This window comes from Photinus pyralis, unplaced genomic scaffold (assembly GCF_008802855.1).
Source record: "Photinus pyralis isolate 1611_PpyrPB1 unplaced genomic scaffold, Ppyr1.3 Ppyr1.4_LG5, whole genome shotgun sequence".
In the NCBI taxonomy this organism is placed as follows: domain Eukaryota; kingdom Metazoa; phylum Arthropoda; class Insecta; order Coleoptera; family Lampyridae; genus Photinus; species Photinus pyralis.
In genome coordinates this window covers 44,057,363-44,083,779 of record NW_022170596.1, presented here as the reverse complement: position 1 = coordinate 44,083,779, position 26,417 = coordinate 44,057,363, and the positions used below count along the sequence as shown (strand labels likewise).

Here is a 26,417-nt window from a genome sequence, read left to right as displayed (position 1 = left end):
TGTGGTTTATGCTTAGATTAAGGCATCAAAGGCAGTTCGTACAATGCAAACGACTCGTTGAGTAATTATTCAGGAACACCTGTGTGTCGATTCTGTGGTTAAAACCAGTAATTTTGGAACACTATGAGTCCACCATTCGATACGGTCCTTAATGAGGTTAGTAGCAATTTGACCACAGTTTGTCAGATGGGCTACGAAAAATTGGTTCTTACTAATGCCCTGAATCATGCTTTTGAATAATATATTTGAGCATACAGTTTTCCAAATGACAAAAGCTTGAGTCTTTATTTTATTGTGTTGGTATAAAATGCCATTTAACTATTCTGGAACGCCCAATTGCTGAGAGATAAAAATAAAATGCCCCGTCACAATTTTAATCATCCCAAATCATGCATATGGAGTGTATAATGAAGGGTTAATAATAATTTGGCGTGTCCATCATCCCTAATTAATTCGTACAAATTAACATTTTAACTGTATTAACCTTTAGTTCTGACGATCGCCTGAAGTGTAGAGCGGAGGCTAGTTTCGAAGTTAATTGTTTAGTTGTATTACAACAAAACTTTTAAATAAACAGTGACCGACCACGCTATTTACCTAGAATTTCGGAAAAATTTACCAAGCCATTCGGAACATAAACTGCTATTTACTAACCCTATATTGAGCCCAGCGCGTTCACGTTACGCAAATAATTTTGTACAAAAAAACAATTTACAAAGGATCAGAGCGCATCAGAACGTAAGTTTACACTAGTTATATATTTATTAATAAAATATCTTGTTGCCCACTTACTCTTTTGTTTACAGTACCTGCAATAAACCACCAGTAAAATACACGAGCTTTTTGGATAAATTTAGATAGTAATCTGAAGGTGTAAATTATCTTTGGGACTTTTTAAATCACAAGCTACTCGGATGTAATAAATTAATAGGCGATTAATCTCGCTAATTACAAATAAATTAGTCGGAACTACAAGTTTATGTCGCATTTGTAGATGTGGCTAAAATGAAATGCAAACACGACTTCATTCTTCATTTTCATTTCCATTGTGCATTATTCGGAATGATGCATTTTGCAATGTGCTACAAAATTGAAATTGCAAAATAGAGGGAACACGTACCGCAAAGCCAATATTTTTACAAATGTGACAGATGTTGATTTTCACAATTTTAAAGTGCGATTTACTGTAAGGCAGTTAAGTAATGCGGTTTTTTTCGTTGCAGGCGAAGCTAGAAACCAAAGCTCTCAAAGCCAAACGGCCTGGCTTTACGGATGATCGTTACAACGAAACGTCTTACTACATTGAGAACGGTAAGTATATGCGTAGGTACGGCTGCGATTGTTGAGTTTTAATTTTTGTTTGCGAAACTTCTCCTAATTTTTGGAACAATAAACCCTTGCGCTCGTAATCGCGCGACCTGAAAGTGTTTTTTCTCACAACGTTTAACTTGTAGAGTGCGCTGCAAAGAAAACTGAAAAGTTGAGTAGCGTGTTCGCGTCGTATTTAAATTGCTTTTACGAACTCATTATTTTCTTTTCGTTTCACATTTTACCCTCTTATTCTCTAGCTAGCTTTATAAAATAAGTTTACCTTTCTTCCGTTTTATTGGTCTAATGATTATTACTTTAGTTAGGTTGGTAATAGTCACACATTTTTCCTTTCAGGCCTCTTTTTAAAAGGAAGTTTTTATTTAACTCTGCTTTTTGCTGTATGGATCTTCGGTTGGAATTTTGCCGATTAAAGCCTTTCTACACCCTTCTTACCATTAAAAACAGATGACGATAATTGCGTGTGTAATTTAGATCAGGTCACATGCAGGTATAATTCTTTCAATCCCATGAGTGGTATTGTTGATTTCGTGTAGTCGAATCCAAACTCACAAATCGATTAGGACGTCGACATAGATAAGTCGATTTTATCACCCTATTGATTTTTACCTTACAGATCTGACTCTGACTGGTCTGAATTTTGACTTAAAATCGTCTTTGTGCATGTACTACACAATTTATAACAGCGCAAACTATTTATTACTTCGACGTGGAAATTGGAACTGCCCTGGGACGCAAGCAAAACACGCACTCAGTGTCACTCCAATATATAAAAACACCCCTGCGATAAATTCGCGATGATTGACTTGAGTTCGCTCGCGGTTCAACGTAAGTGTTTCTAACATAAATAAAATACACCCTGCGTTAGTCGATAGGTGTTTGACTCAACTTCGCTTACGGTTCAACGCCTCGTGGTTCGACGCGAATAACATACCTTTTCCACCAATAAAACTAATTTTTCCGTCCAATCACACCGCCTGATACCTATAAATTTCTCAGTCGCTAATGTGGTTGGACCACACTAAAGACATACGAAGTAAGCTCATCCGGTGGGCATTGCGGCTCCAAGAGTTCACTTTTGACGTAATTCAATGCCCAGGAAGAGAAAATGAACTTCCTGACCACCTGTTCCGCTACCAGTTGACAGAGCAAGTCGACCAAACTATGTGAAAGGACGTCAACCGCATGCTGTCTCCAACAATCGAACATCCGGACAGCGAAACCCCCAGTCACCCGGTAATTGCGGCGATTAAAGAAGGTCAGAGAGCAAACGAGAACGCCATCATTCTGGTACAAACATAGCATAGGATCCAACTGGAAGGGATAGTGAAGCTTGTGTGGGAATGCGTAAGGAACTGTTAGGGGTTAGTCGCCACCATACGAGGACCGATACAAAATGCTACCGTCCGACTACGCCCATGGGAGATCATATTCGTGGACTTTATGGAACCGTACACCGCAGTGTGAACACCGGCAACAGGATCCTTCTCATCGTAACAGACCTATGTGGGTGGAAGCCTTTCCCCCCTTTTGTTACCACCGACATCGTGATCAATAGGCAGCAAAACAAAGTTTTCGGACGCTACGGCTTTCCTAGAGCCATAGTGTCGGACAATGGACCTCCGGAACGCAGTACTCACGCACTGAGGATGCGACCACTGGACCAGTCTCCTCACCGAGGGTAATATCGCCCACACCACCCCGAAAGTACTTTTATCTGCAATCCCACTTCTATTTTTAGCGCATTTTTTAAGAATTAAAAAAATGTGCTATTGTTAGCGTTTTGTCCGTCCGTCCGGATCCACTTCTGCGGTTTTGAATTAGTTTTTAGGGGAATGGTCCTAGAGTCCTGGAATTTTTTGCAATATGTAGCCTATACCTTGAATGTGGCCAGACGACCAACAAATTTCGTTGTTTCAAGAAGGGACTCCCTATGAATTATTTTCAGAGATGCTGTTTTTGAAAGTGCATAATTTTTACATGCGACAACCAACTGGTCTCAGATTACGCATACGCATGCCTTTAGTCGTTTCAAGAAAACTTTTTGAAAAGGGGGGGCGGAGATGAACACACATTCTACCCTTCAAGGTATTCTGGTCTCACCCAAATGAACTGGTTTGTAGAAACTATAACCTTCCTGCGCGATTCCTTTCCGAGATCAGTAGGAGGTCGTGGGGAGAAGGGAGGGGGTAGAAAATTTTATCTTTAATGGTATTCCAAATTTGATCACATGCCAGGTCGAAAACTCGAACTGTTATCTATTAAAACATTAAACTTTTTTAACCTGACAAGACTTTTATTTTCGTAACAAAATTTCTCAACATTGCAAGCATAACACTTTTCGGCGAACACTTTTAGATACGGATGCTACAACAGCATAGTTCACATAAAAGCAAAAAGTATAAATAAGCCGCTCATCTTTTACAAAATAGAAAAATTAACTACAGATACTCGTAGAGGTTTAATTTGCGAAGATCCTGACCTCACGAATTCCACTGCGTTTTTTTCCCAAAACGTGTATTTTGAATAGAACCTCGGTCTAAAACATCTGTCATACGGACTTATTTGTATTAACTATATTTAATCTATTATCGATAGCATAAAATCTCAAACCAAAGGGATGCATTTCGCAAACTTACTAAACTAATGAAACTTATTGATTACTGCACTATATACCGAATTACAACAATCCCTTGCCAATCTAAATGATTATCTTTATTTTCAGCTCTGCGTAAAGTTTACCCGTATTATTTTACCTTCACAACCTTCACGAAGGGAAGATGGGTGGGGGAACGAATATTGGACGTATTCGCAAGAGAATTCCGAGCACATCCCGCAGAGGAGTACGAGAGATGTATACGAGCGGGAACCTTAACCGTAAACTACGAAAAGGTCCCTACCGACTACAAGCTGAAGCACAACGATTTGCTCGCTAATGTCGTCCACAGGTACATTATTACCCATTTCATTTTCTAATCTAAAATTGTTTTATCGCCTAAATGTCGCTTTAGTTTTTTTTTTTATTTTTCGATAGGATAAGGGAAAAAAGCTCCCCTTTATAAATGGAAAGTAATTTGATACCGTTAATAAATTTCGCACTTTGGTAATTAGAAAAGTGGAAGTGTACGGTTGACGTGTATTATATCTTCGGTGCGGTAGTGTGAAGTTGATGAGGAGTAACCGCTAGGGAAATGTAGCTGCCTGGAACAGGAGGAATAAAATCAGTGTATCATTTGCACAGTTAGAAAATTTTCATTGTTGGGGTTACAATTTCCACGGTCCTGATGCGAGTTCTTCCGCTACTACGACGCTTTAATTAAAACCCTTTCACATTTCACTTTATTCTAATAACTAATTATTTGTAAATATGTCTCTATTATTTTGTAAATGAATGTATAGTTCCGTGTAGCCTGTAAAGTGTATTGAAGTAAATGCGGTAACTTTCAATGCACTTTTAAGCCAGTGAATGTGTATATCTCTGTACCGTATTGCATACAATGTGCTAGTAAGTTTTAAAGCATTGACGACACAATGTTCCAGACATGAAGTGCCAGTTACTTGCCACCCGATCACCATTGTACATCTGGACGAGGACGTTGTGGTGGTCAACAAACCTGCCTCTATCCCCGTAAGTGGCTCTGAGACTGCCATTATTTTCCACTCGCACTATTTATAGGTGATAGATAGTGTGCTTGCGCAGACGCTTTGCTTGGGGTGTTCTATGCTATTACTAACTTTTCTTTTATTTGCAGCGGTGTAGGTGTCTTAAAACGTAACAATGAAAGATTTTATACTTACTGAACAAGATGCATTCAGGTAATTAGTCTGAAAGCTTTGCACGCGTTTAAACCACGAAAAACGCATCGTTGACAATACATTCATTTTCGAAATTTGCTCTGCAATAATAGGCACAATGCCGGAATGGTAGTTTAAAATAAATCCCTAAATAGCCACCAAATCAAAAGTTATTAGTGTCTAATTTTGTTCTAATTAGGTCCTAAATACATTCGTATTCAATACAATAGGTGCACTCCTAATTCCCGGTTTCACAAACGATGATTAAGGTCAATGTTATATTAAGGTTAATTAATGATTAAAAAATATCAGAATGTTAGCCACCTTTGATTATACGTTCAGATGCTTCCCATTCTAATATTTTTAATCAGTGATTAACGTTAATCATCGTTTGTGAAACCGGCCATAAGAGCGATAGAACAAACAGGAATTAATCAAGAGCTAAGTTAGTGTTCCAATCGAAATAGAGACCACGTCGGAATTGTCTTCTTCTCTCTTTTTCAAAGGTAAATGGGCTTCAAGGACTTCTTCCGGTTACTGGAAAAACTCACGATGAAGTTGAGTTTGGTAATATTCTCTGGTTCGTATTAAATTGTTCTTGCAATTTTCTTCGTCTTCTTTTATCCTTGTAGTACGTTGGAACCTACCTTTTATACTTCCCAGGCTAGCTCAGATAAAACTAGGTTAAGGACAGGAGAGAATTCAATAGATTTTCCCTTCACTAATAATCTTATTAATAATTGAAACTTCGTAATTGAAATTTGATAAATGCTAAATCAGTGGTTAACTCTTCAATACAGCTATTTACTCCCATTGTAAAGAATCAATAACTATCCTTCAAAATTTCTCTTAAAGAACAAAAACCTAATCTCTAATTACGCTCAAAACATATCTCTGCTGACCAGAGACTTGAAGTTTTATAGTAAGGGTATTTTTTTCCTTGTCGCCTGATGTGCTGGTAGCAATTGTTTTGTCATGTTTCCGCTGTGTAGTAATCAACGCCTACAGATCTGGGAAGAACTGTCTTGCTGCCCTCTTCGAGTAAGGTAGTATTGATGGAGAATCTGGATTTTGTAAACCTCATTCAACGCCTCGATCTTCGCATAAATAATCCATTGCCTTTTAATAACAAACCGCAGGCAAAAAGAAAACAATGGCTGCAATTAATAAACAAGGCGCTGTTTTTTGGAACGTTTTCGGTCAGGAAATTAAATAATTTTACTACGATGCCCGCGACGTTGCTTCTTCTCCGTACTTATTTACAATTTTCAACTCGCAGTTAGGATAACTTGTTCACGCATTGCCGTTGTAACTTTAATTAGTATTTATTGTAGAAGAGCAACTCGCACTATTTACGAATTTGACTTAATTTTGCCCATAAACAAAACTGACCAGTATAGATCTTCTTTTAAAAAAACTCGACTCTCTTCGATAATATGAATGTCCACATGCATTTCGTTCCAATTAGGAGTAAAAACGCATTCAAATTTATATTGAAAATACAAAGCACCTGTTACAGCTATATATCAAAAGTTGCTTCAGTGAGAATTTTGGAGATGTATCATTCAATTCAATTCAATTAGTACCTAATTAGTTACTTGGTCTACCTTTCTTAGGGTTGTGGGCCTGGTAACTAAATATTATGTAAAATAAACCGGAAATAAACTTGGAATTACGGCACTAATTTATCAGAAAAAACTCGTGGTTGATCCATGCTCTAAATGGGGTGCATCACCATGATGAACCATACAGGAAATTTTGAGGAATTGAGTCGTTTATTTCCTGTATACTAATTTATCACTTAATTATTCATTGTATGGATCACTGTAGTTCTCCTTATACTGTTGTGCCAGCTACATATCAACTTTTCAAAAATATTCAACCGGTGGATAGTTCATATTTGCGCTCAAAAAGATGTTTTAGGTGCTTATGTGGAAGAGAAACTTGACGCTGGAACACAGCAGGATAATAATATGCATTATAATGTAGTATGACCTTTCTACTATCGGCGGTTTCGTAACAAACCCCACCTTTACTATCGTTCATTCAGCTATGAGCGTAATAATATTATCGTTTTCTTTATCCAATAGTTAAAAAATAATTGTAATTAATAACACATAATTACACGTTCTGTCGGGAATTAAATTAAGAAGTTCGTTAAAGTAGTTGAATATAAAATTAAATTGAAAGCTTTACAAGGAAATCTTGTTTTTAAGCATATGCTTTAGCATGATTTATTTAACAAACCGTCACGATTTGTGTCCGTTTCTTGCTGCATTGGGTAACGCACATCAAATTACAATGTAAGATGCTTGTTTTTTCAAGTAGTATATAATTTTTATGGTTTAACTGTTTATCTGTCATTCTTCCCTCATCGCTATTGTTTGATGCACCGAGAACTATGGAATTCTATTTTAGACCTTTTGTCTGTTTCGAATCTATTATCTAGAAAATCCACTTATTTTATTGAGAGAAAAGCATAAATAGCACTTGATGATTATAAACTGTACAGGAACTAATTCAATTAATAAACTATACAGTGTGTCCAAGATAAGAAAGAACGAACAGCATGGGGAAATCGGAGCCATAAGAGATACACAGTCGGTTATTTTAGAAACAAGTTAAAAAGCCATTATGCAAACATATGACGAGAGCGTATTTTCCTCCTAATAATATTAATGCTAGTATAACGCACTTATAAATTCAAACAAAATTTAAAAAGAAATCAAATCAGTTTCGTAACAAATGCCAGGACCAGGAAAAAATACCGGTAGGCACGAGATCCTTACCCCATTCTCTTGCAAATGATCCGCCTATCATCGAAGTCTATACAGTTTAATGAAAAATAGGGGAGCGTATACAAATACATACAAATTTTGAATTTACTTTTATTCGAAGTGTCTGCATATGGAACTTTCTATAAATGCTTTCGTAAATAGCATTGCATGGAATCCTTGGACCAAGCCCTTTCAAATGAGTCTTATATCGGCAAAATCGGTTCAGTGGTTTAGGAGTACGTGTGACGGACAGACGGGCGGACGGACGGACATCAAAGTGCAGCCAATAGCGATTTTTCACTTTGAAGAAAATACGCTAAAAGTTGCGTATTTTAGGGCTTAGTAAAATGACGTTTTAAAATTTCGGAAATTCCGATCACTTCCAAAGAAAGAAAACGATATTAACAATATTGGCTATTTTTTCTAACCGTGTTTAAAAAGATATCAAAAAACAAATAACACTTTTTTACCTCTACATACAAGATGGTTCCCGCAGGTTTTTACTGTGACGTTTCCTCTATGAGAAACCATTTTTATATGGATCGGAGAAACGTGCATGTTGAATTTATTATACTAATAGGACGATTATGGTGATGAGTCATAACGAAAATAACGACTTTGATTATGAGGCAGATCTCGAAGAAGATATTGATAATGGATGTGTATAGTTGTGTAATGAATAAAATCATCGGGCGTAACTTTGCAGTTCGCAATAGTTCCTTAGCGCCGCTCCGGCTGTTTTTACTGTCTCGTTCCCTTACAATATATTAATTTCTGAAGCCTTTTACGAGTTTTACCACTGATTATGGTTATATTAGTATGCACAAAAAATGTTCAAGTATCATTATAATAAGCGATGAAATAGACGCGTCTGCCATTTTATATTGTATCGAGATATACATAAACGACCACACTGTGATAAGTACATACTTTCTTTGTAATGAATTACTTACGTAATGCGGCCTAAAAATTGTGTAATTACGAACACGCAAGGAACAACCATTTATTAAACCGTGCTTAAATGGTACTATTGATGGTTTATTAATTACACTAATTGCATTGTTTTATAGATTCAATAAACAAAACAATGTATCTGACATCAATTATGTCCCACAAAGGGTTAAATTATAAATTTTAGATAGATTTCCAATATACTACCTATTATTGAGTAAATTTCCAATAATTCGAATATGGAAAACTGGTTCGTTAAAAATAACTGGAATCGAGCACCAAATCAGACTTCTCTCGCGGTAATGAGTATTGGTTCCATTAATGAGAGCTTACGGAACTGGGTTATAGGTACAGAATCTTTCCGATAGCATTCAGTAATAACCGTCAGCGATAAGATCTAATAAAATGTGGTATGGGGTTTTTTCATGGAGTCCATCGATTTGTAAATACGCTGAGTGAAACAGATTGGAGGCCGGTTTATTCAAAAGAAACAGTTTCGTTAGCTTTTGATACTTTCTTACAAATATTAAATAAAGCTTTTGAGGGTAGCCGTTATAATATGTCTGTGACCAGTAAATTTCCTAAACTTTATCCATGGATGGCAACCACGTTACTCCGAGTTAAAAGAAGAAAAAAACTTTTTGAATTAGCAAATCGCCATCCAAATAACATAATCTTAAAAAATCACTACATTCACTTTAGAGACAGGCTTAAAAGAAACGTATTATATGTCAAAATTAAACGAGTGTGGTGGAAATACGAGACCTCAATGGAACATGATAAATTCGTTTGGAAAAAGAAATAACTTATATTACTTCATCGGTGGTAAAAAAGATCTCATTTTTTATTGCCGACATCTTAGTTTATTTATATAATTTCAGCTTTCAATGTGGCGTTTTTCCGAATTGTCTAAAATTAGCGGTTGTCATTCCTCTGCACAAGAAAGGGTGTGCCAGTAGTCTAAATAATTATCGTTCGATTTCCTTGCTCCATACTTTTTCTAAGATCTTGGAGAAACTTGTAAAAAAAACGATTAATGTGTTTTCTCAATTCAAATTGTTTTTTTAGTAAACACCAGTTTGGTTTCAGGAGTGGTCTTTCAACTGAGGATGCTTTGATTAATTTTCTTCATGACATTTATGAAAGCTTAAATAACAGTAAAAAAACTGCTGCCCTATATATTGACATGACCAAGGCCTTTGATACGGTTGACCACCGCATTCTTTTGGAAAAGTTGTGGCGAGCGGGTGTTAGAGGGTTGTCCCATGAAGGGTTTTCTAGTTACCTCTCTCAAAGAAAGCAGTGTATTAGAATTGGAAACTATCTCAGCTAGGAAGGTTGATTGGAGCATGGAGTTCCTCAGGGCTCAGTCCTGGGACCGGTCTTATTCTTGATTTATATTAATGACCTTTGCGATGGGAATTTTTTAGGCAATATCACTGCGTTCGCTGATGATTTGGCTCTTACATATTCTGAATATTCACACGCCCCCCTTCAAGCTAGTATACAATGTGACTACTGCGCTACTGGTTCGATAAAAATAATATGGTTTTGAGTGATAAAACTAAGTACCAAATTTTTTCTCTTAAAGAAAACATAATCTCCCAAAGTCCGTGTTACTTTCATGATTTAAACTGCACCAACAGATTAAATTGTTCTTTTTTGCAAATTGAAAATACCGAAAAAATTAAATACCTGGGGTTAATCATTAATACTAAATTATCTTGGAAGGAGCATATCAGTAAATTAAAGCAAAATATGTTTGGTATTCTTCGTAAGTTTTATTTCCTAAGGAACGTTTGTCCAGTAAATGTTTTAACAAATATTTATCATGCTATTGTGAGTTCTAAGTTAGGTTACGGGCTGTGCTGCTTTGGCGGTACGTATGCTTCCACTCTTTACTCTTTAATTGGTTCCCCCCTAATATTTCTCAATGTGATTTATTTACCAAGTTTAATTTTCTTTTCTTATTGTAAATCATGTTATTATATTGAGGAATAAACATATATTATTATTATTATTATTTGGATACGTTTATTATTCCTGGGTATAGGCCGAAAACGAACCCTTAATGGCCGATTAAGAGTGGCCTAAAATTGCTTCACAAAATGGAAGATACGATATCTCTTGTCTACTATATTTCCATGATATTCCATAATATTTACAGGATGCCTACAAATGCAACTGTATACGTGACAATGAACCACAACCGCTCAATTGAAATTGAGTCTACAATCTTCCAGTTGTATACCAAATCTAACACAAACAGGCTTGTGATCATCCTCCCGTGGAATTTCTTTATTTTTAAGTGCCCTACTTATGTTATGGCGCTCTTTCGAGGTTACGTGGCCTCCATTTATGCATGTTGGCCTTTTTTAACAAAATAACTAGTGAAATGATTATTTATTACTGTATTTATGCATGCATTTTTTTAACATAATGGCTAGTGAAATCTTTTGTGATGGTTGATTTATTAAATACAATGCAATTTACGCAGAAATCAAACAATGACATAGATAAAGAGTATTTGACAAAATAAATTTGTATGGCTCTTCTATGCTTTCATACTCAGGTTATTACGGAATGATAACAAGAACGTAGTTTGCATGATTTTAATCGAGAGATACTGACATTAAACTTCGAGGCTCGAACTAATTTAATCCCTTGAACTTTTATAAGAAACTATTTGAAACACTACTGTAGATTCTCGTCCTTGCAGACGTGTTTATGAGAACAAAACTATTTTTACAATTGAGACAGTACTTCCACTGCATCCTCCGATTACAAATTAATTTACTTGGATTCCCCGCAGTTTAACCTCATCGTCCGGAATTACACCAGGTTATTTTCTTATGCAGATTACATACGTGGAGAGCATGTATTGCTATTTAAAAATTCAGGAAGCGAGCCTCTTAGTTGAAAGGACCCGTATTATACTCGTATCTTACCGTCGTGATTGGACAAATCTACGCCGCCACGTTTGTTTCAGATTGTTGACGTAAGGTAGCTTTAATATGATGGATGTAATGTCCCATTATTAAATTTTGGGGCGTTTATTTTATAAAGCGCATTAACTTAAGCTGGCGGCGATATCTTTAATACTCGGAGTAAACCACGCGGATATATTTTGCCAGATCTCTTATTCGTCTGTATGTTAGCGTAACAAATCTCTGTATAGCTTGTCGCAAACTCATCTCAAACTAATTATTATCTCTTTCGATATTACCTAGGTCTCGGTGGTGGTTTTTGTCGTGAATCAGGTATGTGATGTCTTTACGGCCTGTTCTGCTTTAAAATAAATTACACATATAACTGTAGTTTAACATTTTGTACACAGACACTCATTAAATGGGATTGGCGTTTCCTAATCGACCAAAATAGCGTGCTACAGTTAGAGACCTGTACTGTATATAATACGCAATAATAATCTCTTTCCGCCATTTCTTTCATGTGCAAAATTATCTGCTGCAATGGCCACATGAAAGTTTATTAGTTTTGTTGGTTTATTACAGACATGAAACCCCTGTACTAGCAAATCCAATCAAGCTAATTCACGTTGACGAGGATTTAATTGTTTTGGACAAACCGTGTTCGCTTCCGGTGAGTACGATGTGAATACGGATATTTGTACTGTCTATATTTATACGAATCACCATGTGGAATTGGTGCGTATTATAATGTTTGAACGGCCATTGTATTGGTTTCGGAGTGTTATTTTGTGAATCATTAAAATAAGACAAGTATTTCTGTTGGGTTAATCAGTTACCGTAATTACAGTGAAACGGGAATGTTTTACTAATGTATGTACCTACTGCATTACGCTAAATAAACAATTGTTTGTACTGCAACGAAATAGGCGTACCTAGTGCCTGTTTACGACCACGTTGTTTGCCAAGTTTGTTAGTGTCCAGGTATGCTAATTTGCCTGTATACAAATTCTTCTTCTGTCGCTCGTTTGCATGACATTGTTTGTACGAGTACCAGACAAACTAATACCACAGATCATTGTACTATTTTCTTCTCTAAATTTGTGCACTACAAAAGTTAGGGACAGTATACCTCGGTAACTTGATAATACTTCTGTTTGGCTAGTTTTCATGGAATCATACTGTTGCAACGATTTTTAACACATAGGTCCCATGTGGTCGGAAACCTACAATTCTCGATTGTGCTCATCATGAGTCACGTTATACAATTATTATTACAAACTAGAATATTCGAGTTACAGCGAACTAGTTACCGATATTGATCGAATCGACATCCTTTTGACATCTTTTTCTCCACTGTTAGTAATAATATAGGGAGTTAAAAAAATGACAAATTTCAAATTTTTGTGGAATAAGGAACAACTTTAACTTCAGTCATCTTTCTAAAAAATTTGAAAACAATCAAATATATAGATTTAATAGTAAATTTCCGTGCGTGTTTCTTTAAAAACTGCCAATGTAGATCCTTAGACAGTCGGTCAAAACAGTGGAAATATTCGCCACTTTTATCTTTGTCGACGTAGATGGCGCTCCAACGTGGACGGCGAATAAATTTTGGTAATTCAGCTGCAAAAACACCAGGCTTTACAGTCCTCATCCTCTGTACCTCCGTCGTACCTCTTCATCTAGAGCCCTTGTCTTAATCTCAAAATTACTATTCTTTTCCTAGCAATTCATAATCTTGATAATAAATTGAACCCAGCTGGGGGATGCTTATTATTATCTGATATTACATTAAATGTAAACGGCTACCCCTGGGTACTGACTGATGTGAATTGTGACTTTGTAAATTTAAATGGTTGGAGGGGCGGTAGTGACAAGATCCTGAACTTCGTAAATGAATGGCTACTTTGATTTGATGTTGAACCAAAGGTCACTCACAAATTAATTGATGCGACGCGACGGGACGGTAAGCATCAATGTTATAAAAATATTATTTGCGTACAATCATCTGCTTCAGATATGCGACGTGTACCATGTAGGTATCCTATTTTGGTTGAGACTGCTGTGCATATCAGCTGTAGCTGAAATCGACTTGGGGTTTTCGCGACCTTGTGCCACTTTTATATGATTAATACCACAAACAGAATCAATCTAGCTAAGGTAGTTTCTGAGATACAGGGTGCAAACGAAAAGTTTGACTTATTGGGATGATAGCATATCTGTCTACCCATGTAAGATAGCAACAAGGTAAAAACGGTTTCTTTTAGATATTTTTACGTAGAATCCAGTGGCGTAGTTAAAATGATTTGAGAGATTTGGCCTTATGTTGTTATTTTTTAAATGCAACACCGTATATGTCTTAAGTCAATTATTTGCATTCGTTTTCCTGATTACATTGATGTATCACAACCTATATTTTTTTATATAATTATATGTTATATTATCATATTTTTCAAAATTTTGAAATGACATGTTTCTACCGTCAGCCATTTCTATTGATTGTTATCGACTGCCATGAATACAATAAACAAATCAAAATCTCCATTAATTCATGGCCTACTATCTAAAAACCGTAAAAAACTTTTATTTATGGCTCATGGCTAAAATTATCAAAAATAGAGGTTGTGATACATCAACGTAATCAGGAAAAAGAATATACAGGGTGTTGCATTAAAAAAATACCAACTTTGGGTCAAATCTCAGAAACCGTGATTCAAAAAATTGCTTTTAGTACGCCACTGGATTCTACGTAAAAATATCTAGAATGTGCAGTTTATACCTTTTTTCTATCTTACAGGGGTAGTAAGATACGATAACATCCCAAAAGTCAAACTTTTCGTGAACGTAATAAGTCCATTTCTTTAGTTTTCAGAGTCACGGTATTTTTTCTTCCGCGTGTTTAAAAAAAATTTCGGCTAATTGTTCGGATTTCGCAATAATATTCCCTATTTTACAAGTAAACTTATTTAATGTCACTCCGTCTTTATCTTTTTGGGTTAAAATTTTCACCACGGCTCGTATTTAACGTAATAATTTATAAACAGTGTATAATTCTTTGTAAATAAGGTAATTAAACTCGTACTACACCCACTAGCTATATTATTGGAGTGCCAAACCGACATCTACAACACCTTACGATAAATTACAGGTACCTAGTCGAAGTAACTGCGCTGACTGCTTCACATTTATTTCGTAACACAATATCAAATCCACAATACGGAAATTTAGGTGGTTGATTGAACTGCGCTGACGGCGCAACGCAAACGCCCCGGCGATTCTTACCGCAATTGTTCATAGAACAACAAACTTAGAATAGAAACTGCAATGTAATGTAAAAATGACGCGCCATCTCGTGTATGTTCTCAGCAGCTTTTGCGTGAATGGCGCCAAATTTAAATATTAAAATGTAAGCTACGTCCGCATGATACTGAATTTCTCCGGATCTGTAACAATAACATTGGATTTGACTAGCTGAAACCTAAAAGGTAAATGAATCCAGCCAGTGAAGTCCAATTTTGTTTGTTAGGGATCCAAATAAATTCAGTTTAATGCGGATGCACCTCACCAGTCAGGTTAGGTCAGGTTCAAAGAGTACAGGGCACTTGTTTTATAAATAACAACTCCAATTAATCCAATCAAGGAGTTATATTTAATTTAATATGATTATACAAGATACAAGATCAACTTCATGGAACTCTACTGTATGATGCTCTCGAGCTCGTTCTAAAAACAAAATATGTAGCAATTTATTACAATTCAATTAGTGTTACCTGCTAAATATAATGTGCGAACTGCAACACGCTTTAAATCTCATCGTGTTCCAGGTTCTAAAGCGCAGCCAGAAAAATGACGTTTACAAACCAAAAACTTTTGTGTAAATTTCTTCCACATTATATTCTAAACCAATTCTTAAAAACTTCGGGCTCCATTTTTGGGAAACGTCTTCACAATTTATCACACAACATTTACGTTCTCGACTTGTATATGCATAATTCATTGTAATAATAAATAGTAATATTATACTTAAAGCACAATAAGCCGTCAATCATAATTCAAAATTCAACTGTCATAATGGCGAACACGCACGAAAGTCACTAGATTTAGTAACTTTAACACGCACGCTAACTATGCGCCATCTATTGAATGTTCTCCACACTAGTTATATTTGTACTCAGTTGTTCCCGTTTACGTTTCCCTTCTAAGTTTTTTGTTCTGGGCAATTGTTCTCGCGGCTCAAAGCTAATTTTCTGACAGTCCTTTCGAAATAACCAAATTCCCACTACTTTCACTTTTCACACCCATTCCGGGACTTAAACCTTTCCCACCAATCAAAACAAACCAATCAAATTCATTGACATCAATAACTGAACTCCAGGTGGAGTGAAATCCCACCGAATCAGCAGATCGAGAACCACGAGAACAAAATGATGTAATATAATCTGAATTTAAACTCCTCAATGTCACGACCTCTCGGCGCCTTAGGCTTTCTCACGCATTTAAATAGTCAGGACCGTATTCCGGAACTAATTGCCTGCATGAAAAATTTAAGATCATAATGGAACTTACAGGCTACGCGGACATTATCGCAACCGCCATTTAGCTCGGAGCACTCATTGAATGTTTTATGCCGAAAAACAAGGTTTTGAATATTGCTGTATTACACGTTGGGCGCCAAATAAATAATGCCGTGGCCCCACGTTAGCCGCCAGATAAATAATGATATGTGCAATCGTATGCGGTCACTGTACCACTCAACAGACACCTACCAAGCTAGATCGATTACACAATTTAGTTTCCTTTTTCTTTTTAAATTTTTTTCAGGGTACTGGGTTCCGACACCACTATAAAATCCCAACATTGATTTAAATAAGCTTGAAATAGCCGATAGCCCCAATCAAATTCCGTAAATTCCAATGAAATATCATTCGGATAAAAAAAAATTAGAAAAATCTGACATAGAAAAATAAACCTGTATTTCGAATTGGGATTTAAATTAACACATCATTAGCTGTGAAAGTGGTAAACGTTCTATTAGAAAATATTAAATAAAATCAAATACAGAGAATCATGTAAGAAACAGTCCCTTTTGAATACAAAACACCCCCTTTCCAAAACGGTAGATCGAAAAACAATGTAAGATCTCAAAAAGTTCTGTTAATAATAATCCAATAAATTGGTCAGGAGCAAATATGCGATAATCGGCATAACACACGGAATCTGGCATTCTTAAAAAAAAGTCACTTTTAATACGTCAAAACTGGCCTCAAGACAAAAAAACACTTAAATTTATGACTGCTGATTTAAGGCTTTTCTTGTATTACACATTTATTTCTTTTTAAAAACAAACTTTTTAAACTCGAAATTCCATTAGTAAAACTCCTTCGCAAAATCAAATTAGTTTCTTCATTACTTGGTTAACATGAAGACTACGTTTTTTTTTCTTTTAAAATCACAAATCCGGCTAGAGTACCGGTGCAAATTAGCGTTACATACATTACGCTCTCTTTTAAAATAACCCGAGACAGCCGTATCTATTTTTCGTTCTTCCTATTTAAGAGAAAAGCCGCTTTCGCTAGTAAATTCAACATCGTTGTTCTCCGGAGGGGACACTCGAAAATCCGCACCGTCGCCCGAACCGATAACCGCCTGCACTGCTTATCTCGCACGTGGCATTGTGTATTGCAGAACTAATTAATTTGTTGTCCGATAATACCTTTTTACCAACACCTGACCAGATATAACGTTTAACTCGTGTAAAAAATTACGATTAAATTTTCCCTTATTTATGCGTTTTAAATTTATCATACAAACTAATTACAAGAAATAGAATTAAATGACAATTACCGACTAAATTTACACTAAGAAACATTAAAAATGACAATTCAACAACCTGTGTCCATTTGAAATAAAAAAAATTCCCAGGTCTTAAAAAGAACTTATATTACGCTATATACAGTATGTCCCGACGACCATTTCCGATTTTCCGACTGAAATTACGTTAACAACACGTATTTTTACACTACAGGACGGTTCGTTCTCATCTTCGGCATTGTTTCATTCTAGAGAAACGACACCCCCATGTAGTTTAAAAAACAATATGTATTATGCTCAATTGATTCATTAGGGGGTAGAAATGTAGACACTGTGACACTATGATGTAATTTGCAACTAATAAAATTATACAATCTAATTTGGTATATTGCCAAACAAAGTCACAGGAAACAGCAGTGGGCTTGGCTTCTTTTCTTTTGGTTCTGGTAACTGCATTTGAATAATAACGCCCAGTGCCACATATGAACGATTTATTTGCTTATCCACACCTGTTGTGCAACAGGACCAAATCATTATACATCATGTTACAACATATAATAATATCCATTATGCAGTATAGTGGATAATCGCCCTGCTTGTCAAAATTTCGCCAGCCGTGATAACTGATGAATTTAAAATTAAAATGTCCAACAATTATTACACGCAAGACAATTTATTTAAAATAATATGCTCATGTCGTGCGGTCAACTACGCCAATTTACGAATTCAATTATACAAATTTTTAGTAATTCAAAAGAATTTGCTCGAAACTCGTACGCAAAAATACCGAAGAAAAATAAAGGAGGGCACAAGCCCATTACATCCACTCCACACGCAGGTGGTTGAAAATCAAATCATCAAAATCAATTAACTTTCGCGATAACAACGTTCTTATCGCATCCGAGCAGATAACACTTAAATGCATTCGATCAGATGTTAACATTCCAACACGTAATTTTTACATCTTACAATTTAAATAAACAATAATCACATTTAAACAAAAAAATTAAGCATCTAATATAACAAATTCCGATTAAAAAATCAAGTCTATGCTTGAATTAAATTAAAACATTTACACATCAGGATGGCTCGTTCCTATCTTGGGCATTACTTCAACATAAAGAACGTCCATCTAACGTTGTTTTACACAACAATATTAAAGTATCTACCTAAACTGCAAGTATGGACACTACCTATTTTAAAATAAAAAAAACTATTTATTTTCTCTGCGCTTCTTATGTACAATCTTCTCTTTTTACATCGTTTACTCAGCGTAAAACAAACGTAAATATTATACTACCTTTAGGTAAAGTGATTACTGCTTAGTATTAATGCCTTCGCTTAGTAATTCTTTGCATGCTTCTGATGTACCTACACGTTAATCCCTCTCTAACCGGCAGTGCATGTGCTATTAAGGGTAAGTTAAGTAGATAAAATGAATGAATGAGCATGTGTGTTGCGTAATATAATTGGTACCTACATGTAATGTATGTCACTAATTCGTTCAATCCTCCTTTCTAACTACAAGCGATACCATAATTTATATATTGGCGAAAAGTGCAAGGTAATTTATGTGCTATTTTCATTGTGCAGGTGCACCCCTGCGGCCGGTATCGCCATAACACCGTGGTTTTCATTCTTGCCAAAGAGTACAATTTAAAGAATTTGCGAACTATTCACCGATTGGATCGACTCACGAGCGGACTTTTATTGTTCGGTCGATCGCCAAAGAAAGCTAGACAAATGGAACACCAAATTAGAAATCGCCTCGTACAAAAGGAATATATATGCCGCGTCGAAGGAGAATTTCCCGAGTAAGTCCTTTCGTAATTCCTCTCATCGATCAGGTTTCGCTAAATGCTCGCGTGTTGCAGGGGAATAATAGAATGCAAAGAGCCCATCGAGGTGGTTAGTTACAAAATAGGCGTATGCAAAGTTTCCGCGAAAGGAAAGGATTGCGTAACCATCTTCCAGAAGCTAGGATACAACGGACTAACCAGCATTGTTCTATGTAAACCAAAAACAGGAAGGATGCATCAAATTAGGGTTCATTTACAATATTTAGGTAAGTAAAGCGATCATTACCTATTAGCGTCGAAATGTCATTCCCATGTTGTGTAGGGTATCCTGTAGTTAACGATCCTTTATACAATCACGAGGTATTTGGTCCTATGAAAGGGAAAGGTGGCGATTTAGGCGGCAAGACGGATGAAGATTTAGTTAAGGATTTAATTCACATACACAACGCCGAAAATTGGCTTGGAATGGACGGCGACAGTGATTTATCCATGTTTAATTCTAGAAAGGGAGATCTAGAGGATTCCTTGGAAGTATTGGAACCAAAAGGTAAGATTAACAAGTTGTGCGTGACTTCCGTGATTATTTCATTATTTAGGAGACGACGAATCCGATCAACTCTCCAGAGAGCCTTCCCCTTGTGATGAAAATTGTGAAAATAACACATCAGTGCCATGCGAATCAACGCCACACCCCCTTCATTGTAGAAGTGACCGCGAAAAGGTGACGGTCGCCACACAGACTGGACATGAAGCGCCTGATCTCAGCTTTAATCCTGATAAAATGACTGTAGATAAGCATTGCTACGAATGTAAAGTTAGATATCGTGATCCTAAACCTCAAGATTTAGTCATGTATCTCCACGCCTGGAAATATAAGGTACGTCAATTCCTAAAAGCTTGAAAATCCATCGGCGCAACAGTCGTTGCAATGGTTTTGAGCTATTATTAAATTAGGCGATAAAAACCACCGTAAGAACAAACTATGTGTTTGTAAATCTGCAATTAAATCAGCGCAAAAATCCCTATGAGTTTCTAATGCAAAACCATCCATGGTTAACTACAGCTGTAAAGTTCAATTCAAAGAAAGTTGTGTATGACTCATCCTAAAAATACCGACTACCGGACCAACCTACGCATTTATCGGCATTAATTGACAACAAAGGAATTAAAACGCCTTAGGATGCCAATAAAATTAAACTGGTGCTGGCGTGATGGCAATTTCCCTTCTATCAATGACCTTTTGATAATTGCTTTTTGACAATTCCAGGTGGGTTTTCAGATTCTGTTTATTCGTGCGGGTTACGCAATAAAACATCTTCCATTAATTCACTCAAATTAGAGAGAAGGTCAATCATAAATTTGCCCACCAATTTATTTTTAACGCGCCGATTTATACATTGTAAGAACTAGAACGATTACCTACATAAAAATAAAAATTTTCTTACAATATAGGGCTGTGTGCCACCACAACAAACACCTAGCTAGCTCCTTACCTTTATTTATTATCATGGCACAAAACTTCTCCCCAGCACAGAGGAGAGATTCGACTCTGCTCTCAGTTAACCTGTTAACTTCTAACAGATAGTGGGTCAAACCAAATACCTTAAAACTCCAAACTGAACTGCAAAACTTTGAATAATTTAAATGGACCTTGGGCATCCAATAAAAACACAGGTAAATTAGAAATGAAGTCAACGATTGGAACTCCCAAAAAGCAAAATAAATCTTCAACGAAACGTAGTTCTGCGTTGACTATGGCAAAAAGCGGCGCTTTTCTTGTTAACGTCCTATTTAAAGCGAAACCCTTCTTCCGAAAGTAAAAATTACAACAACCAATCATACAAAGTTAACAACAAAGAGAGAAATAAAACTCTCCTATTACCAAAAAAATAGATCCATTCAATTTTCTAAACCAATTTGTTATCAGACATTAAAGAGATAAATCCAAACTTAAATTCAAGGAAAAATAAAATTTCATCTCTCGTAACTACACAGAAAAGGCGATAAATCTCATGTATCTGGCAATTAAATTAAGCATTTACATTTGATAATAAATAAAGACCCAACAATTCCCGGAACTTTCTACGTTTACATAAAATAAAATGTAAACAAAAACAACCTTGACTCATACAAAGAAACAGCATATTGTAGGACTCACCTTTTTCGTATACGATAAGACACAAGAACTGCAGTCCGCATGAGATGAGCAAGCAACATATACAGCGAAGCATCGGACTGTATGGGGCACTTACTCCACGGAATAGTAAACTCGAGGTATAAAGAGCACCAGCACAACGATAATAAATACTCAATAAACAATGTAAATACATAATCATCTGCACAGTATAACAAACATGAAATTCAGTAACGGTACATAAATAAAAGGTTCACGAAAAAACATCCCTGAACTAAACCACGAGGACCATATAAAGGTCATAAAAAATTTATTTTTTTTGGCCACTATTTCAATTATTAAATAAAGACGGATGATATTAAGTGTGGTTTTAATAGCGACAGGCGTCTTAGAGTTAAATTCCAAATTGACAAAGTTCTCACTTTTTTAGAAAGAAAAAATGGTTAGATTAGAAATTCACAAATCATTTCTAATGATCATTAGTTATATTGCAAAGTTTCAAAAACTAGCTCATTTATGTTATCTTCAAAAGATTGTATCAAATAAATAAGACCGTAATTTTGCATGGCCTATAGTAGTGAAAAATGTTGTTACAATAAATGCAATTTAACAGTTTCTTTTAGAACCGTCTCACAATCATTACATTTTTCAATTTGTTTTTTAATAATTTCGATAACTATATTTGGATGTTTTTTTAATACCTTGGAACCTTGAAACTTGGTCCTTTCCTAAAATGATTTGGTTAAGGCAGGGATGATTGCGGCGTTTTAACCTACCGCTAGTCGCAGCCAATTTTGTAGAAATTTTGACTACCAAAAAATATTTCATATGATACCATCACTGAACTGGACGCCTGTCAAAAATGAATGAACCAAGTTAGGCATAGTCATTGAATAAACACTTTACCGACGACAATCATTATTATCATTACCTATTTGTATTTGTTCTTTCAGGGTCCTGGCTGGGATTACGAAACGGAATTACCAGAATGGGCAAGAGTCGATTGGATTGACTCAGATCCATTGGGGTGATGACGATGATGACTTCTCTTCCTTAATTTAAGGCATCTCTTATCCACTCAGTCTTTCCAAAAAAAGCTACTTTTAGGATGAATCCCTCGCGTATTTCTGTGAGGGAGCAAAACAATCATTCTATATTAATCCGTTTTGTTCGCCAATACTTTGTCTACGACGATAAAAAACTATCCCTTAATTATAAGTATTAGAATTTAAACACAGCAGCAGCTTGCTAAATACGTTTTTTGTTCCGAATTCTTGTGCTTCATTAGATTGCTTTCATTTGTACTTCTCAGCGCATAAAGTGATGTTTGACTGTTCATGTGAACGTATATATGCCCAATAAATTTACTTATATATTTTGTATACTGTACACGATGACTTTCATTAACATTTACATTCTCTTCACCTACCAATTGAATTTAATTGAAAATTACCTATTCGGTAGGTTAAAATATTTTATCAAAAAAGTACTGAGATACAGTCATACTGTGCCTTAAATTGTATATTGGTATGTTTTCAGTTGATCACCCATTCATATCATTTTCTTGCATGGACCCTTGCTTATGGTAGTGTTGTTATCGCAATTTTAAATCCATTTATCGTCGAGGAATGTTACCATTTGTGATAATTATTAATTAGTTTATTGCGCATATAAAATTTTTACTTTTCAATAAGAGGTACATATATTATTATATAGTGACAGATTTGCAAATATATATACGTAGTAAACTAAAGCTTTATATTACGAAAAAGGTAATATAGAATTTTTTTATTATCAAAGTGCATAGAGTGGACAGAGCTGACAGTTTTATTTTTAATTACCACTTGAAAATCGAAACATTTTGTAACACTAAGCTTGTTTGTATAGTTGTATATACTTGAATGTTGTGATGTAACAACTGGGACCTATCTTTACTACAATAGCATTTTATAATGTTGCAAATACAGCAGTAAGTATTGATATTTTTTAAGCTGTCAGTTGATTGTACGAATTACAAATACGGAAATACTTACTGATCGAATATATGGCTACCAATTTAAAGTTTTCTATATAAATGAATTTAACGAGTGAATCTGAACAATACACATATGTCTTACTATGTATGCATATCGATAGTTACTTTCATACAATGATAAATTTACGATATAAAAGATACAATCTCAAAATGAGCTTAAAAGAACTAATTGCATAAGCTAGCTTTTGTAAGAATGTAAAAGCAAAAATAAACTGATCAGCTTCGTATCATCATATTTTAGGCCGCCTACAGTTTGTTTCGCTTTAAAACAAAAGCTTCAAGCATCCGGGTGAACAATTCGTATTTGTTGGCTATTTTATAGATATGTAATTTTTATTTCTTAACTAATTGAAAAGTGCACCTTTAAATGATGTGTGTTTTGCATAGAGCACCTTTTTGTTTTTGTGTCATTTGTATGTTTAATGGTGCATTTTTCTGTTAAAAAAGACATTTTACTAAATTACAACATAAGTAACGTTAAAAGACAGTATAGATTAATTACTTGTTTTGTTGTTTGAAATTATATATTTCATTATGAGCATTGTTGCATTGTGTTGTATTTTATGTATATATCAATTTTTCCACTATTGTTCATTTTGTCCATAGCTTATTATAATCTGTGATGGTTATTGTTTATACAGCTATGACAAGGTATTTTAGAATAGTCTTAGTGTTTAATGTAGCATTCTATTCTTCTTGTAGTTTGCAGTGTGTTATTAAATGAAATACCACTTAAAATATAAATTCGTTTTATTGTTGTGTTAGGGGTTCAGAATTTATTGAACATTTTGCTGGATCCTATGGTTATGGAACGTATCACCTCTTCTGGTATTTGGTTTGGAAAAGGGAAAGGCAATGAAAGAACTTATAAAACTTTCCGAACTTTTTGGATATCTTGTCCAAAAAATTTGGAAATTTGAAAATCTTGTCGCGCCACCGACAAGATATCCAAATCATAGTTTCCAAATTGGTTGGATATTTTGTCACTTTATTTTGATTTGGAAAATTTTGCGATAAAAATTGGAAATCTTGACGAAAAAAATCCAAAACATTTGGAAAATTTGTCTCTAAAAAGTTGGAATTTGGATATCTTGTCAGTCCCATTTTGGTGGCATTACAGTAAAAGTGGACACGAGACAGGTGCTTCTGATGATGTTGCAATTGCAATTGGAAGGCGAATAATCCTGTGGCATTGGCATCAGGAGTTTGAAAACGTGTGTTAAGGAGCTTAAAGATTCCACAAAAATCAAAATTTTGGTTCTTGATGCAAAGTGTCTGATACTGATTTCCAATTTGAAGCTACGGGCGCCGATAACGTGTATAGAGACACATGCTGGAAAACGTTAGCTCCGAAACAATGTTTCATTTTACAGCAGTGTCTTCTGGACTGGAGAAGGTCCGACTAATTAACAATTTATTTCGTGTGCGAAATGATATTTTTCACAAATGGGAAAGAAGTGGAGTCGCTCTGTATTTGAGATGTTCATTCTTTATTAATTAACGTGTAATAATCCTAGCTATACTGCATTCATTATAAGAAGGTAGTAGATGGCGCTGTGTTTGAAGATAAACACACACAGGAAAAATATAAAACGGCACCAAAGTATTGTAAAGTAGAAATATTCCGCACAGCGAACAGAAATAAATCTTTGACAATAACAGCAAATGACACTTCAGCAATTTAGTTGGCAATATAAACTACTACCTTAAAAAATTCACCAGTCGTTTTATGTTTCATTGTAATACTGACTCGTGTTTTAACCAATCACAGTGAAGGTCAAAGCTTCCCTATGCTTTCTACCGCCAACTTCTTAAAATGAATACAGTATAGGGGTCTATCAAGCCGACACCGAAAATATTGACTTACTGTGTACTTACAGTTGGCAACACTGGAAACAAACTACAAGCAGAGCCATCTACCTTTCAAGTCGAAACCATGGACGTTTCGCGGCACTTTTGAATTTGGATAGCAGTCGGCTCGATATGGCTGGCACGAATGAACTCCTACATTGTGTAATCGGTTCTTGTATGTGTTGGGACGTGAGACATAATCGGGAAGGGAATTAAATAAAAGACAGAATTTTTGTGCATAAGAAATGGCAAGAGCAAATAAATATATTACGCACACAACGAACCCATACCAGCGAAACCTTCTACGGGACAAAAACCCCGGCATATGCCACACAATTACATGAAATGAATACACATAAATAAAACATCTCGAATTGTATGATAAAAATCAGATAATCAAATCAAATGCAATTAAACAAGTTCATAAAAATTAAAAACAAAATACACAAGACATCATAAATGCAGTGGAAAACCTGATAAATCAATTCAGTATAAAAACACATCAAAATACCTGTACGATCAATTCAGATAACACAATTCGTAAAATAATAAACGTGTAAACAAATATAGAAAACGAACTCCTATAGTTGTAGCATGCGCAAAATCAAATTTTAAATCTTGCGTTAGATCTGTTTCTATTACAAGTGCATATGTATCAAATTTCATTAAAATGATTCCATAAATAAGAAAGTTGGCACTGCGCATGCTCAAAAAATTTTGAAACTGGCATTTGCTTTTATTCCAAGCGCCTATGCATGAAATTACATATAAATATCTTTATCTTAGACTGTGAAAGAAAGGGGACTGATAATATCCTATCAAGGGCAATGCTGCGCGTTGAAGCCCGGAGCGGCCATATTTTCGGAGCCAAAGTTTGTTTAATTTTTCATTTTCGTGATTATTAAAATTATTAAAAACAATATTGGACAATGGTACATTGTAGTGCACGGAAGTGATAGCCAAAAAACACACGAAAGTATATCGTTTCGCACAGGGATAAATTAT

General features: G+C 35.4%; 1 protein-coding gene across 1 annotated transcript; it reads left to right on the top strand.

Annotated features, from left to right (window-relative positions):
• Window positions 1–123: 123 nt before the first annotated feature.
• Window positions 124–23,739, top strand: LOC116170758 (RNA pseudouridylate synthase domain-containing protein 2). The gene is made up of 9 exons (XM_031487261.1): window positions 124–156; window positions 1,224–1,311; window positions 4,055–4,277; window positions 12,365–12,452; window positions 19,187–19,407; window positions 19,468–19,658; window positions 19,715–19,939; window positions 19,989–20,269; window positions 22,480–23,739. Exons 1-9 carry the CDS (start codon window positions 124–126, stop codon window positions 22,555–22,557), a joined length of 1,428 nt encoding a protein of 475 aa, XP_031343121.1. The 3' UTR covers window positions 22,558–23,739.
• Window positions 23,740–26,417: the final 2,678 nt, after the last annotated feature.